We start from the raw sequence: 16,615 nt of genomic DNA on the forward strand, positions 1-16,615 counted from the left end.
TACAGGCGTGGGTAGGTCATCCCTACTTTGATGTGAAGACATTAAATTGATATTTACAGGCGTGGGTAGGTTATCCCTACTTTGATGTGAAGACATTATATTGATATTTACAGGCTTGGGTAGGTCATCCCTACTTTAATGTGAAGACATTATATTGATATTTACAGGCGTGGGTAGGTCATCCCTACTTTGATGTGAAGACATTAAATTGATATTTACAGGCGTGGGTAGGTCATCCCTACTTTAATGTGAAGACATTAAATTGATATTTACAGGCATGGGTAGGTCATCCCTACTTTGATGTGAAGACATTAAATTGATATTTACAGGCGTGGGTAGGTTATCCCTACTTTGATGTGAAGACATTATATTGATATTTACAGGCTTGGGTAGGTCATCCCTACTTTAATGTGAAGACATTATATTGATATTTACAGGCGTGGGTAGGTCATCCCTACTTTGATGTGAAGACATTATATTGATATTTACAGGCTTGGGTAGGTCATCCCTACTTTAATGTGAAGACATTAAATTGATATTTACAGGCGTGGGTAGGTCATCCCTACTTTAATGTGAAGACATTAAATTGATATTTACAGGCGTGGGTAGGTCATCCCTACTTTAATGTGAAGACATTAAATTGATATTTACAGGTGTGGGTAGGTCATCCCTACTTTAATGTGAAGACATTATATTGATATTTACAGGCGTGGGTAGGTCATCCCTACTTTGATGTGAAGACATTAAATTGATATTTACAGGCGTGGGTAGGTCATCCCTACTTTGATGTGAAGACATTAAATTGATATTTACAGGCGTGGGTAGGTTATCCCTACTTTGATGTGAAGACATTATATTGATATTTACAGGCTTGGGTAGGTCATCCCTACTTTAATGTGAAGACATTATATTGATATTTACAGGCGTGGGTAGGCATCCCTACTTTGATGTGAAGACATTAAATTGATATTTACAGGCGTGGGTAGGTCATCCCTACTTTAATGTGAAGACATTAAATTGATATTTACAGGCATGGGTAGGTCATCCCTACTTTGATGTGAAGACATTAAATTGATATTTACAGGCGTGGGTAGGTTATCCCTACTTTGATGTGAAGACATTATATTGATATTTACAGGCTTGGGTAGGTCATCCCTACTTTAATGTGAAGACATTATATTGATATTTACAGGCGTGGGTAGGTCATCCCTACTTTGATGTGAAGACATTATATTGATATTTACAGGCTTGGGTAGGTCATCCCTACTTTAATGTGAAGACATTAAATTGATATTTACAGGCGTGGGTAGGTCATCCCTACTTTAATGTGAAGACATTAAATTGATATTTACAGGCGTGGGTAGGTCATCCCTACTTTAATGTGAAGACATTAAATTGATATTTACAGGTGTGGGTAGGTCATCCCTACTTTAATGTGAAGACATTATATTGATATTTACAGGCGTGGGTAGGTCATCCCTACTTTAATGTGAAGACATTATATTGATATTTACAGGCGTGGGTAGGTCATCCCTACTTTAATGTGAAGACATTATATTGATATTTACAGGCGTGGGTAGGTCATCCCTACTTTAATGTGAAGACATTATATTTATATTTACAGGCGTGGGTAGGTCATCCCTACTTTAATGTGAAGACATTAAATTGATATTTACAGGCGTTGGTAGGTCATCCCTACTTTGATGTGAAGACATTATATTGATATTTACAGGCTTGGGTAGGTCATCCCTACTTTAATGTGAAGACATTAAATTGATATTTACAGGTGTGGGTAGGTCATCCCTACTTTAATGTGAAGACATTAAATTGATATTTACAGGCGTGGGTAGGTCATCCCTACTTTGATGTGATTGATAACAACACCAACTTTGAAGAAAAGATTAATCGAATGATATCTGTAAGTATGTAAGTTGTATGGTCTTTGACTTGCTCTGTTTGGCATGAAATATAACTTGAACCTGTAATTTTGTAAGTGTTCTTTAAATCCAAGACCTTGATAGGGTAAAATTTTCTTATAAATTACTAGGTGCTCATTCTTCAGATATGCATGGAAAAGACACTGTTTACAGGAAAACAATCATTTTATCAGGCCACCTCCTCAGGGCCCCAAAAATGCCTGTACAAATTTCAAATTTCAAACTTCCTATCCCATTTCTGGTAGCTTATAAAACATAAATGTTGGCATGGTATTTGACAGGCAGTATGTAACCGACTAGGCATTGACGTGCAGGATCGACTCAGTTCCAACAGTAGGAAAAGGAAGTTCCTGGTGAAACAAGTCGGAGAGCTGAAGGTAAGCAGTATCGTATATACTTTCAAAAGTGTTATGTATACTATCAAAAGTGTCATGTATACTGTCAAAAGTGTCATGTATACTGTCACAAGTGTCATGTATACTGTCACAAGTGTCATGTATACTGTCAAAAGTGTCATGTATATACTGTCAAAAGTGTCGTATATACTTTCAAAAGTGTCATGTATACTGTCACAAGTGTCATGTATATACTGTCACAAGTGTCATATATATACTGTCACAAGTGTCATGTATATATTATCACAAGTGTCATGTATACTGTCACAAGTGTCATGTATACTGTCAAAAGTGTCATGTATATACTGTCACAAGTGTCATGTATATACTGTCACAAGTGTTAAATATAATGTCACAAGTGTCATATATACTGTCACAAGTGTCATGTATACTGTCACAAGTGTCATGCATATACTGTCACAAGTGTCATGTATACTATCACATAGTAATCATTCAGCCTATACATGGTGGTCTAGGTTTTATATAGTAATCATTCAGCCTATATATGGTGGTCTAGGTTTTAGACAGTAATCATTCAGCCTATATATGGTGGTCTAGGTTTTAGACAGTTATCATTCAGCCTATACATGGTGGTCTAGGTTTTAGATAGTAATCATCCAGCCTATACATGGTGGTCTAGGTTTTAGATAGTAATCATTCAATAGCCTTGGTTTTAGATAGTAATCAATCAGCCTATACATGGTGGTCTAGGTTTTATATAGTAATCATTCAGCCTATACATGGTGGTCTAAGTTTTATATAGTAATCATTCAGCCTATACATGGTGGTCTAGGTTTTAGATAGTAATCATTCAGCCTATACATGGTGGTCTAGGTTTCAGCCTATACAGGTGTCTAAGTTTTAATCATTCAGCCTATACATGGTGGTCTAAGTTTTATATAGTAATCATTCAGCCTATACATGGTGGTCTAGGTTTTAGATAGTAATCATTCAGCCTATACATGGTGTAGTTCTAGATTTTATATAGTAATCATTCAGCCTATACATGGTGGTCTATGTTTTATATAGTAATCATTCAGCCTATACATGGTGGTCCTAGTTTTATATAGTAATCATTCAGCCTATACATGGTGGTCTAGGTTTTAGATAGTAATCATTCAGCCTATACATGGTGGTCTAGGTTTTAGATAGTAATCATCCAGCCTATACATGGTGGTCTAGGTTTTAGATAGTAATCATTCAGCCTATATATGGTGGTCTAGGTTTTAGATAGTAATCATTCAGCCTATACATGGTGGTGTATGTACTGTCAAAAGTGTCGTATATACTTTCAAAAGTGTCATGTATACTGTCACAAGTGTCATGTATATACTGTCACAAGTGTCATATATATACTGTCACAAGTGTCCTGTATATACTATCACAAGTGTCATGTATACTGTCACAAGTGTCATGTATACTGTCAAAAGTGTCATGTATATACTGTCACAAGTGTTAAATATAATGTCACAAGTGTCATATATACTGTCACAAGTGTCATGTATACTGTCACAAGTGTCATGCATATACTGTCACAAGTGTCATGTATACTATCACATAGTAATCATTCAGCCTATACATGGTGGTCTAGGTTTTATATAGTAATCATTCAGCCTATATATGGTGGTCTAGGTTTTAGACAGTTATCATTCAGCCTATACATGGTGGTCTTGGTTTTAGATAGTAATCATTCAGCCTATATATGGTGGTCTAGGTTTTAGATAGTAATCATTCAGCCTATACATGGTGGTCTAGGTTTTATATAGTAATCATTCAGCCTATACATGGTGGTCTAGGTTTTATATAGTAATCATTCAGCCTATATATGGTGGTCTAGGTTTTAGATAGTAATCATTCAGCCTATACATGGTGGTCTAGGTTTTATATAGTAATCATTCAGCCTATACATGGTGGTCTATGTTTTATATAGTAATCATTCAGCCTATACATGGTGGTCTAAGTTTTATATAGTAATCATTCAGCCTATACATTGTGGTCTAGGTTTTATATAGTAATCATTCAGCCTATACATGGTGGTCTAAGTTTTATATAGTAATCATTCAGCCTATACATGGTGGTCTAGGTTTTAGATAGTAATCATTCAGCCTATACATCGTGGTCTAAGTTTTATATAGTAATCATTCAGCCTATACATGGTGGTCTAGGTTTTATATAGGTTTTATATAGTAATCATTCAGCCTATACATGGTGTTTTTATATAGTAATCATTCAGCCTATACATGGTGGTTTAGGTTTTAGATAGTAATCATTCAGCCTATACATGGTGGTCTAGGTTTTAGATAGTAATCACTCAGCCTATACATGGTGGTCTAGGTTTTAGATAGTAATCATTCAGCCTATACATGGTGGTCTAAGTTTTATATAGTAATCATTCAGCCTATACATGGTGGTCTAGGTTTTAGATAGTAATCATTCAGCCTATACATGGTGGTCTAGGTTTTAGATAGTAATCATTCAGCCTATACATGGTGGTCTAGGTTTTATATAGTAATCATTCAGCCTATACATGGTGGTCTAGGTTTTAGATAGTAATCATTCAGCCTATACATGGTGGTCTAGGTTTTAGATAGTAATCATTCAGCCTATACATGGTGGTCTAGGTTTTAGATAGTAATCATTCAGCCTATACATGGTGGTCTAGGTTTTAGATAGTAATCATTCAGCCTATACATGGTGGTCTAGGTTTAATATAGGTTTTATATAGTAATCATTCAGCCTATACATGGTGGTTTTATATAGTAATCATTCAGCCTATACATGGTGGTTTAGGTTTTAGATAGTAATCATTCAGCCTATACATGGTGGTTTAGGTTTTAGATAGTAATCATTCAGCCTATACATGGTGGTCTAAGTTTTATATACCGTATTTTCCGGAGTATAAGCCGCTACTTTTTTCCCTGAAAATCGGGAGTGCGGCATATACACCAGTGCGACTTATCTGTGGACGAAAACCAAAATCTGACGATGTTTTGGCATTATTACGTCGTGATTCACATGTGAAAATCGTAAGTTTTACTCGCCAGTTTTGTAAAGTTATACATCGAACAAATCACTGTAAAAGTGTTTAAAAGATAAAATATGCAATGACAATATATTAACGATGAAAATGATTACATATCAGATGCATATTCATTCGTAAAATTGTTTAATTCAAGGAAAATCCGCCGACTGAAACGTGTTTGTTTACTAGCGCAACACAATAGCGGTTTAGTAAAGTTATACATCGAAAATATCACTGTAAAAGTGTTTTAAACGATATAATATGTGATGAAAATATAATAAAGATAAAAATAATAACGTACCAGATACATGTTCAATCGTAAAATTGTTTAATTCATGGAAAATCGGCCGACTGAAGCGTGGTTGTTTACAGTCACAACACAATGGCGGACTGATTTCGCTATCGATTTGCTGCAGGATCGTTACCAAGAAAATAATAACTAAAACGTCAAAAACCATCAAATATCAAACAATAAGTTAAATATATTATTTAAATATTATTTGAGTGAAAGAAATGTCCGCAGACAGGGAAAAAAACAATCTTCTGAATGACTGCTAAATATAACTTGCACACGTGTTACACACGGTCAACATGTGTATTTCTCAGAATCCTGTCGCTGTGACTTCAATGAAATAATCGGCAGTCAAGTTTATAGTGTGAATTACATGTAATATAGAACATTATAGCGATGTTAAAAAGCACCAAACAGTCGTATAAAACATCATTTAATCGATCTCTGCAGCGGCAAACACCACGAAATCATATCCGGAAGTTTACAAAAATAAGGCTTCGGTGAATTGCATCATGGGATGGCAAGTTGAGAGAGAACACTCTAAACGAAGTCAATTTTAGGTTAATGATAGTCTTGATAATAAAGTAATCCTATACACATCAATATAATTAATACGCGAAGTATATCAAAATAGATATAAAAGAAAATTGTATGCATATTGAGGAAAGTATTTAACCGGCATGTTGAAATATGACAGAGAGTAAGCGTGAATTCGTACGGCCGCCATGTTTGTTTACACACAAGAAGTCTTACGTAATGGCAGAGTAAACAACGAACAGAAACATGACCAAATCAATTTTGCGAAAGATATTTACATCATTGTGAGTTTTATTTGTTATACATCTACAGAACAAGTTTACATGCAGTTTTCGTGATTCTAATCGATCGATAAGCATTACCGTGCTTCATTAGAGATCGATCGTATACACAGAGGGTTGCGTGGGTGCATGGGCCTAACTTTTGGTTGCGGCTTATGTAACGGTGCGTCTTATGTGTGTACAAAACCTGAAAAAATTGTAAAAAAGGCCTCTGCGGCTTGTTCACAGGTGCGACTTATTGTCCGGAAAATACGGTAGTAATCATTCAGCCTATACATGGTGGTCTATGTTTTATATAGTAATCATTCAGCCTATACATGGTGGTCTAAGTTTTATATAGTAATCATTCAGCCTATACATTGTGGTCTAGGTTTTATATAGTAATCATTCAGCCTATACATGGTGGTCTAAGTTTTATATAGTAATCATTCAGCCTATACATGGTGGTCTAGGTTTTAGATAGTAATCATTCAGCCTATACATCGTGGTCTAAGTTTTATATAGTAATCATTCAGCCTATACATGGTGGTCTAGGTTTTATATAGGTTTTATATAGTAATCATTCAGCCTATACATGGTGGTTTTATATAGTAATCATTCAGCCTATACATGGTGGTTTAGGTTTTAGATAGTAATCATTCAGCCTATACATGGTGGTCTAGGTTTTAGATAGTAATCATTCAGCCTATACATGGTGGTCTAGGTTTTAGATAGTAATCATTCAGCCTATACATGGTGGTCTAGGTTTTTGATAGTAATCATTCAGCCTATACATGGTGGTCTAGGTTTTAGATAGTAATCATTCAGCCAATACATGGTGGTCTAGGTTTTAGATAGTAATCATTCAGACTATACATGGTGGTCTAGGTTTTAGATAGTAATCACTCAGCCTATACATGGTGGTCTAGGTTTTAGATAGTAATCATTCAGCCTATACATGGTGGTCTAAGTTTTATATAGTAATCATTCAGCCTATACATGGTGGTCTAGGTTTTAGATAGTAATCATTCAGCCTATACATGGTGGTCTAGGTTTTAGATAGTAATCATTCAGCCTATACATGGTGGTCTAGGTTTTAGATAGTAATCATTCAGCCTATACATGGTGGTCTAGGTTTTAGATAGTAATCATTCAGCCTATACATGGTGGTCTAGGTTTTAGATAGTAATCATTCAGCCTATACATGGTGGTCTAGGTTTTAGATAGTAATCATTCAGCCTATACATGGTGGTCTAGGTTTTAGATAGTAATCATTCAGCCTATACATGGTGGTCTAGGTTTAATATAATAATCATTCAGCCTATACATGGTGGTCTAAGTTTTAGATAGTAATCATTCAGCCTATACATGGTGGTCTAAGTTTTAGATAGATAGTAATCATTCAGCCTATACATGGTGGTCTAGGTTTTAGATAGTAATCATTCAGCCTATACATGGTGGTCTAGGTTTTAGATAGTAATCATTCAGCCTATACATGGTGGTCTAGGTTTTAGATAGTAATCATTCAATAGCCTTGGTTTTAGATAGTAATCAATCAGCCTATACATGGTGGTCTAGGTTTAATATAATAATCATTCAGCCTATACATGGTGGTCTAAGTTTTAGATAGTAATCATTCAGCCTATACATGGTGGTCTAGGTTTTAGATAGATAGTAATCATTCAGCCTATACATGGTGGTCTAGGTTTTAGATAGTAATCATTCAGCCTATACATGGTGGTCTAGGTTTTATATAGTAACCATTCAGCCTATACATGGTGGTCTAGGTTTAATATAGTAATCATTCAGCCTATACATGGTGGTCTAGGTTTTAGATAGTAATCATTCAGCCTATTCATGGTGGTCTAGGTTTTAGATAGTAATCAATCAGCCTATACATGGTGGTCTAGGTTTAATATAATAATCATTCAGCCTATACATGGTGGTCTAAGTTTTAGATAGTAATCATTCAGCCTATACATGGTGGTCTAGGTTTTAGATAGATAGTAATCATTCAACCTATACATGGTGGTCTAGGTTTTAGATAGTAATCATTCAGCCTATACATGGTGGTCTAGGTTTTAAATAGTAATCATTTAGCCTATACATGGTGGTCTAGGTTTTATATAGTAATCATTCAGCCTATACATGGTGGTCTAGGTTTTAGATAGTAATCATTCAGCCTATACATGGTGGTCTACGTTTTATATAGTAATCATTCAGCCTATACATGGTGGTCTAGGTTTTAGATAGTAATCATTCAGCCTATACATGGTGGTCTAGGTTTTAGATAGTAATCATTCAATAGTCTTGGTTTTAGATAGTAATCATTCAGCCTATACATGGTGGTCTAGGTTTTAGATAGTAATCATTCAGCCTATACATGGTGGTCTAGGTTTTATATAGTAATCATTCAGCCTATACATGGTGGTCTAGGTTTTATATAGTAATCATTGAACCTATACATGGTGGTCTAGGTTTTATATAGTAATCATTCAGCCTAGACTTTATTGGCAGGAGCCAATGTTAAATGAAGGAAACACTATAATTAGAATGTCTTGTTTTTGACAAAATAAAGGACATTAGCTAAAAAAGAAACCCTTGTGTAGTTTATTAATGTTTTAAAACACAGGAATAAAAAGTTTCAATAATTAAACAAGGGGGTCAACTGGTCAATAGCCAAGGACATTGCTTTCAACATGGCTTACCTCCCCTTAGTTTGTTTATTTATAAAACATACTGGGAGGCAAATTATTGTAAATCTAAATCAGTATGTTTTATGAATTGTTTCTGTTGTAGAAATTCCCACAGTTCCAAGACTTTGATGTACAGCATGACTACCTCGTAACTCCAAGTCGTAAGATGCAGGCACGGATCAGGAAAAGAGGACAGCATAGTAAGTATCTGGGAGTGTTTACAGTGGTACATAGTAAGTATCTGTGAGAGTGTTTACAGTGTGTACATAGTAAGTATCTGTGAGAGTGTTTACAGTGTGTACATAGTAAGTATCTGTGAGAGTGTTTACAGTGGTACATAGTAAGTATCTGTGAGAGTGTTTACAGTGTGTACATAGTAAGTATCTGTGAGAGTGTTTACAGTGTGTACATAGTAAGTATCTGTGAGAGTGTTTACAGTGGTACATAGTAAGTATCTGTGAGAGTGTTTACAGTGTGTACATAGTAAGTATCTGTGAGAGTGTTTACAGTGGTACATAGTAAGTATCTGTGAGAGTGTTTACAGTGTGTACATAGTAAGTATCTGTGAGAGTGTTTACAGTGTGTACATAGTAAGTATCTGTGAGAGTGTTTACAGTGGTACATAGTAAGTATCTGTGAGAGTGTTTACAGTGTGTACATAGTAAGTATCTGTGAGAGTGTTTACAGTGTGTACATAGTAAGTATCTGTGAGAGTGTTTACAGTGTGTACATAGTAAGTATCTGTGAGAGTGTTTACAGTGTGTACATAGTAAGTATCTGTGAGAGTGTTTACAGTGGTACATAGTAAGTATCTGTGAGAGTGTTTACAGTGTGTACATAGTAAGTATCTGTGAGAGTGTTTACAGTGTGTACATAGTAAGTATCTGTGAGAGTGTTTACAGTGGTACATAGTAAGTATCTGTGAGAGTGTTTACAGTGGTACATAGTAAGTATCTGTGAGAGTGTTTACAGTGGTACATAGTAAGTTTTGGAGTGTTACGTGGTACATAGTAAGTATCTGTGAGAGTGTTTACAGTGGTACATAGTAAGTATCTGTGAGAGTGTTTACAGTGTGTACATAGTAAGTATCTGTGAGCGTGTTTACAGTGTGTACATAGTAAGTATCTGTGAGAGTGTTTACAGTGTGTACATAGTAAGTATCTGTGAGAGTGTTTACAGTGTGTACATAGTAAGTATCTGTGAGAGTGTTTACAGTGGTACATAGTAAGTATCTGTGAGAGTGTTTACAGTGTTGTACATAGTAAGTATCTGTGAGAGTGTTTACAGTGTGGTACATAGTAAGTATCTGTGTGAGAGTGTTTACAGTGTGTACATAGTAAGTATCTGGGAGTGTTTACAGTGTGTACATAGTAAGTATCTGTGAGAGTGTTTACAGTGTGTACATAGTAAGTATCTGTAGAGAGTGTTTACAGTGTGTACATAGTAAGTATCTGTGAGAGTGTTTACAGTGGTACATAGTAAGTATCTGTGAGAGTGTTTACAGTGGTACATAGTAAGTATCTGTGAGAGTGTTTACAGTGTGTACATAGTAAGTATCTGTGAGAGTGTTTACAGTGTGTACATAGTAAGTATCTGTGAGAGTGTTTACAGTGGTACATAGTAAGTATCTGTGAGAGTGTTTACAGTGTGTACATAGTAAGTATCTGTGAGAGTGTTTACAGTGGTACATAGTAAGTATCTGTGAGAGTGTTTACAGTGGTACATAGTAAGTATCTGTGAGAGTGTTTACAGTGGTACATAGTAAGTATCTGTGAGAGTGTTTACAGTGGTACATAGTAAGTATCTGTGAGAGTGTTTACAGTGGTACATAGTAAGTATCTGTGAGTGTTTACAGTGGTACATAGTAAGTATCTGTGAGAGTGTTTACAGTGGTACATAGTAAGTATCTGTGAGAGTGTTTACAGTGGTACATAGTAAGTATCTGTGAGAGTGTTTACAGTGGTACATAGTAAGTATCTGTGAGAGTGTTTACAGTGGTACATAGTAAGTATCTGTGAGAGTGTTTACAGTGGTACATAGTAAGTATCTGTGAGTGTTTACAGTGGTACATAGTAAGTATCTGTGAGAGTGTTTACAGTGGTACATAGTAAGTATCTGTGAGAGTGTTTACAGTGGTACATAGTAAGTATCTGTGAGAGTGTTTACAGTGGTACATAGTAAGTATCTGTGAGAGTGTTTACAGTGGTACATAGTAAGTATCTGTGAGTGTTTACAGTGGTACATATATAAGTAAGTATCTGTGAGTGTTTACAGTGGTACATAGTAAGTATCTGTGAGAGTGTTTACAGTGGTACATAGTAAGTATCTGTGAGTGTTTACAGTGGTACATAGTAAGTATCTGTGAGAGTGTTTACAGTGGTACAGTAAGTATCTGTGAGAGTGTTTACAGTGGTACATAGTAAGTATCTGTGAGAGTGTTTACAGTGGTACATAGTAAGTATCTGTGAGAGTGTTTACAGTGGTACATAGTAAGTATCTGTGAGAGTGTTTACAGTGGTACATAGTAAGTATCTGTGAGAGTGTTTACAGTGGTACATAGTAAGTATCTGTGAGTGTTTACAGTGGTACATATATAAGTAAGTATCTGTGAGTGTTTACAGTGGTACATAGTAAGTATCTGTGAGAGTGTTTACAGTGGTACATAGTAAGTATCTGTGAGAGTGTTTACAGTGGTACATAGTACGTATCTTTGAGAGTGTTTACAGTGGTACATAGTAAGTATCTGTGAGAGTCTTTACAGTGGTACATAGTAAGTATCTGTGAGTGTTTACAGTGGTACATAGTAAGTATCTGTGAGTGTTTACAGTGGTACATAGTAAGTATCTGTGTGAGTGTTTACAGTGGTACATAGTAAGTATCTGTGAGAGTGTTTACAGTGGTACATAGTAAGTATCTGTGAGAGTCTTTACAGTGGTACATAGTAAGTATCTGTGAGTGTTTACAGTGGTACATAGTAAGTATCTGTGAGTGTTTACAGTGGTACATAGTAAGTATCTGTGTGAGTGTTTACATAGGTACATAGTAAGTATCTATGAGAGTGTTTACAATGGTACATAGTAAGTATCTATGAGAGTGTTTACAATGGTACATAGAAAGTATCCGTGAGAGTGTTTACAGTGGTACATAGTAAGTATCTGTGAGAGTGTTTACAGTGGTACATAGTAAGTATCTGTGAGTGTTTACAGTGGTACATAGTAAGTATCTGTGAGTGTTTACAGTGGTACATAGTAAGTATCTGTGAGAGTGTTTACAGTGGTACATAGTAAGTATCTGTGAGTGTTTACAATGGTACATAGTAAGTATCTGTGAGAGTGTTTACAGTGTGTACATAGTAAGTATCTGTGAGAGTGTTTACAGTGGTACATATATAAGTAAGTATCTGTGAGAGTGTTTACAGTGGTACATAGTAAGTATCTGTGAGAGTGTTTACAGTGTGTACATAGTAAGTTTCTGTGAGTGTTTACAGTGTGTACATAGTAAGTTTCTGTGAGTATTTACAGTGGTACATAGTAAGTATCTGTGAGAGTGTTTACAGTGTGTACATAGTAAGTATCTGTGAGAGTGTTTACAATGGTACATAGTAAGTATCTGTGAGAGTGTTTACAGTGGTACATAGTAAGTATCTGTGAGAGTGTTTACAGTGGTACATAGTAAGTATCTGTGAGAGTGTTTACAGTGTGTACATAGTAAGTATCTGTGAGAGTGTTTACAGTGGTACATATATAAGTAAGTATCTGTGAGAATGTTTACAGAGGTACATAGTAAGTATCTGTGAGAGTGTTTACAGTGTGTACATAGTAAGTTTCTGTGAGTGTTTACAGTGGTACATAGTAAGTTTCTGTGAGTGTTTACAGTGGTACATAGTAAGTATCTGTGAGAGTGTTTACAGTGGTACATAGTAAGTATCTGTGAGTGTTTACAGTGGTACATAGTAAGTATCTGTGAGTGTTTACAGTGGTACATAGTAAGTATCTGTGAGAGTGTTTACAGTGGTACATAGTAAGTATCTGTGAGAGTGTTTACAGTGGTACATAGTAAGTATCTGTGAGAGTGTTTACAGTGGTACATAGTAAGTATCTGTGAGAGTGTTTACAGTGGTACATAGTAAGTATCTGTGAGAGTGTTTACAGTGTGTACATAGTAAGTATCTGTGAGAGTGTTTACAGTGGTACATAGTAAGTATCTGTGAGAGTGTTTACAGTGGTACATAGTAAGTATCTGTGAGAGTGTTTACAGTGGTACATAGTAAGTATCTGTGAGAGTGTTTACAGTGGTACATAGTAAGTATCTGTGAGTGTTTACAGTGGTACATAGTAAGTATCTGTGAGAGTGTTTACAGTGGTACATAGTAAGTATCTGTGAGAGTGTTTACAGTGGTACATAGTAAGTATCTGTGAGAGTGTTTACAGTGGTACATAGTAAGTATCTGTGAGAGTGTTTACAGTGGTACATAGTAAGTATCTGTGAGAGTGTTTACAGTGTGTACATAGTAAGTATCTGTGAGAGTGTTTACAGTGGTACATAGTAAGTATCTGTGAGAGTGTTTACAGTGTGTACATAGTAAGTATCTGTGAGTGTTTACAATGGTACATAGTAAGTATCTGTGAGTGTTTACAGTGGTACATAGTAAGTATCTGTGAGTGTTTACAGTGGTACATAGTAAGTATCTGTGAGAGTGTTTACAGTGGTACATAGTAAGTATCTGTGAGAGTGTTTACAGTGGTACATAGTACGTATCTATGAGAGTGTTTACAGTGGTACATAGTAAGTATCTGTGAGAGTGTTTACAGTGGTACATAGTAAGTATCTGTGAGAGTGTTTACAGTGGTACATAGTAAGTATCTGTGAGAGTGTTTACAGTGGTACATAGTAAGTATCTGTGAGTGTGTTTACAGTGGTACATAGTAAGTATCTGTGAGAGTGTTTACAGTGTGTACATAGTAAGTATCTGTGAGAGTGTTTACAGTGGTACATAGTAAGTATCTGTGAGAGTGTTTACAGTGGTACATAGTAAGTATCTGTGTGAGTGTTTACAGTGTGTACATAGTAAGTATCTGTGAGAGTGTTTACAGTGGTACATAGTAAGTATCTGTGAGAGTGTTTAAAGTGGTACATAGTAAGTATCTGTGAGAGTGTTTACAGTGTGTACATAGTAAGTATCTGTGATTGTTTACAGTGGTACATAGTAAGTATCTGTGAGTGTTTACAGTGGTACATAGTACGTATCTATGAGAGTGTTTACAGTATGTACATAGCAAGTATCTGACTGTTTTAGATAAGTAACTTGGGCTGACCTCTTGGGCTTGATTGGTGGGGTCAATTTAACCATACTTCTTTTCTGAATAATAAGAATGGATATCAAGTATACCATACACATTTTTGCTTTATATACTTTGTAACTGCAATACATGACACTGTTGTGTCATGCCTCTTTGGTCTCTTGTATACATGATATACAGAATGTCAACATTTATTTACAGATTCCTGGACTTATACTCATACAATTAGGCGACCAGAAATCAGCAATGAAATGGTGGAACTAAGGATGGTCATATCAAATCGAGATTACAAGGTTGGTGATTGCCTTCATCATCAACATTTCCTTTAAATTGCAACTAGTCATAGAGTTCTACATGGATTGTAATGAAGTTTGGTCGAAAACATCCTTGGGGGAAGGGGAACAAAGTTTTCGGGTCACCTGAGACGAAGTCTCAAGTGACCTATTCTAAACACCTTTTGTCCGCCGTCATGTGTCCGTAAACAATCTACATTTTCGACTTCTCCAAGACCGCTGAAGCAATTTCAATGAAGTTTTATGCAAATCTTTTAAGGCATAAGGCCAATCAAAATTAAGAATTATATTTTCTCCCATACTTCACAGGGATATCCCGTGGTTGCTAGGGAAAAGATATCTCTATCTTACACAGGGGGGTGTAAGACAGCTCACACGCGCTAGACAATAACATGACGTCATGAATACATGCGGCGTAACTGCGGCGCGTATTGTGTAGATGACGTCATCAATTTTTGCGCATAACGACATTCCTGCGATAATGGCGCAATGAAAAAGCTGGAAACCAAGTGGAATTTTTTCTACTGAGTATGGGAGAAAAAGAATCAAACATGGGTCTGTGAAGTGGACAGGGATATCTCAACCCTAGTGAAAGATTTTGGCCGATCAAAGCCTCGGGTTGATCAACCAAAATCTTTCACTCGGGTTGAGATATCCCCGTCCACTTCACAGACCCATGTAAGATTCTATTAACCCCCACCCCCTAGGGAGCTTTGGGAGGGGCCAAAAGGGTTAAAATTGGCTAAAATTTCAAAAATGTCCTTCTCCACTCACAGATGTGATAGAATCAAATACTCTTCTTAGATAGAAAGGTCTCAAGGCTCTCTACAAAAATTGTGAATTATATGACCCTTGGGTCTAGGGTTTCCCCCTGGGGAGGGGGTCAAGTTTACTATAGTTTGTATAGGGAAAACACATTTTTGGCGAGGGTCACCTCGCCATTGTGATCGTGGTTGCAAAATTCTCTTACAGTCAATTTCCTCAATATGATTGGCTTAGAAATTGCTCGCAGATACTAGCGCTCCTAGCGGCAGTGTATTCAACAACTTTGATTTTACCGGGAATGTTAAATAGCAAATTTTGAATATGAAAGTTACTGAAATAAGCATATCTGTAATGTTGAAATAGGAATAGTAGATTACTGCTTTCATCTCCTTACCATATACACTATCAAAATGATCTTAGGTTGGAAAATTTTCACTTGAATTGTTTACAATGTTTCTAGACTTTTCGTCCCGAAAATGTTGTTTACAATGCATGAAGACGTTTCGTCCCGAAAATGCTTCGCTTCGCCCCACGCGTTTAGTCCCTACTAGTGACAATTATCCCGCAACGGAAAAAATGAAATCAATGTTTCACCTCAAACATCAAAATTGTTACAATAATGATTTTTGTATTTTGAATCATATTAGATCGGGGGCAAATAAATTTCAGGACGAAATGGAGATTTGTTTATCACGGCTGTGTTATGCCACATGTACGTGTAAATCCACAATGGAAGAAAGACAGCTCTAAGAAAATTTAGGATAAATTTGTCAACTGATCAAATAGCGCATGACAGACGATGAACATTTTCTAAATGTCCAAGGTGGCGTAATCTTCCAACTTACGGGCGGCAGTTAATAAGGTATGAATATTTACCACATCCATAATTATCGATAATTTTATAAGCACATGTATACATTATCAGATACACATTTACATATTAAAGCACGTTTAGAGGTTGTCACTAAAAACATTTTAGCCTCTTTCATCACATGTAGGCCTACAGGAGCTTGACGTTCTGATAATATAATTAACATGTTAGCCTCTTTCATCACATGTAGGCCTACAGGAGCCTGACGTTCTGATAATATAATTAACATGTTAGCCTCTTTCATCAC

At 36.0% G+C, this 16,615-nt stretch overlaps 1 protein-coding gene across 1 annotated transcript in view; it reads left to right on the forward strand.

The window, feature by feature from the left end:
- LOC138331091 (TRPL translocation defect protein 14-like) overlaps positions 1–16,615 on the forward strand; it is a 69,211-nt gene that overhangs the window by 38,880 nt on the left and 13,716 nt on the right. The window contains exons 7-10 of the mRNA XM_069278549.1: positions 1,841–1,918; positions 2,219–2,314; positions 9,243–9,339; positions 14,641–14,732. Coding sequence (XP_069134650.1) covers positions 1,841–1,918; positions 2,219–2,314; positions 9,243–9,339; positions 14,641–14,732 — 363 coding nt within the window. The remainder of the gene's footprint in view (positions 1–1,840; positions 1,919–2,218; positions 2,315–9,242; positions 9,340–14,640; positions 14,733–16,615) is intronic.

The sequence above is a fragment of the Argopecten irradians genome, chromosome 9, assembly GCF_041381155.1.
Source record: "Argopecten irradians isolate NY chromosome 9, Ai_NY, whole genome shotgun sequence".
Classification (NCBI taxonomy): domain Eukaryota; kingdom Metazoa; phylum Mollusca; class Bivalvia; order Pectinida; family Pectinidae; genus Argopecten; species Argopecten irradians.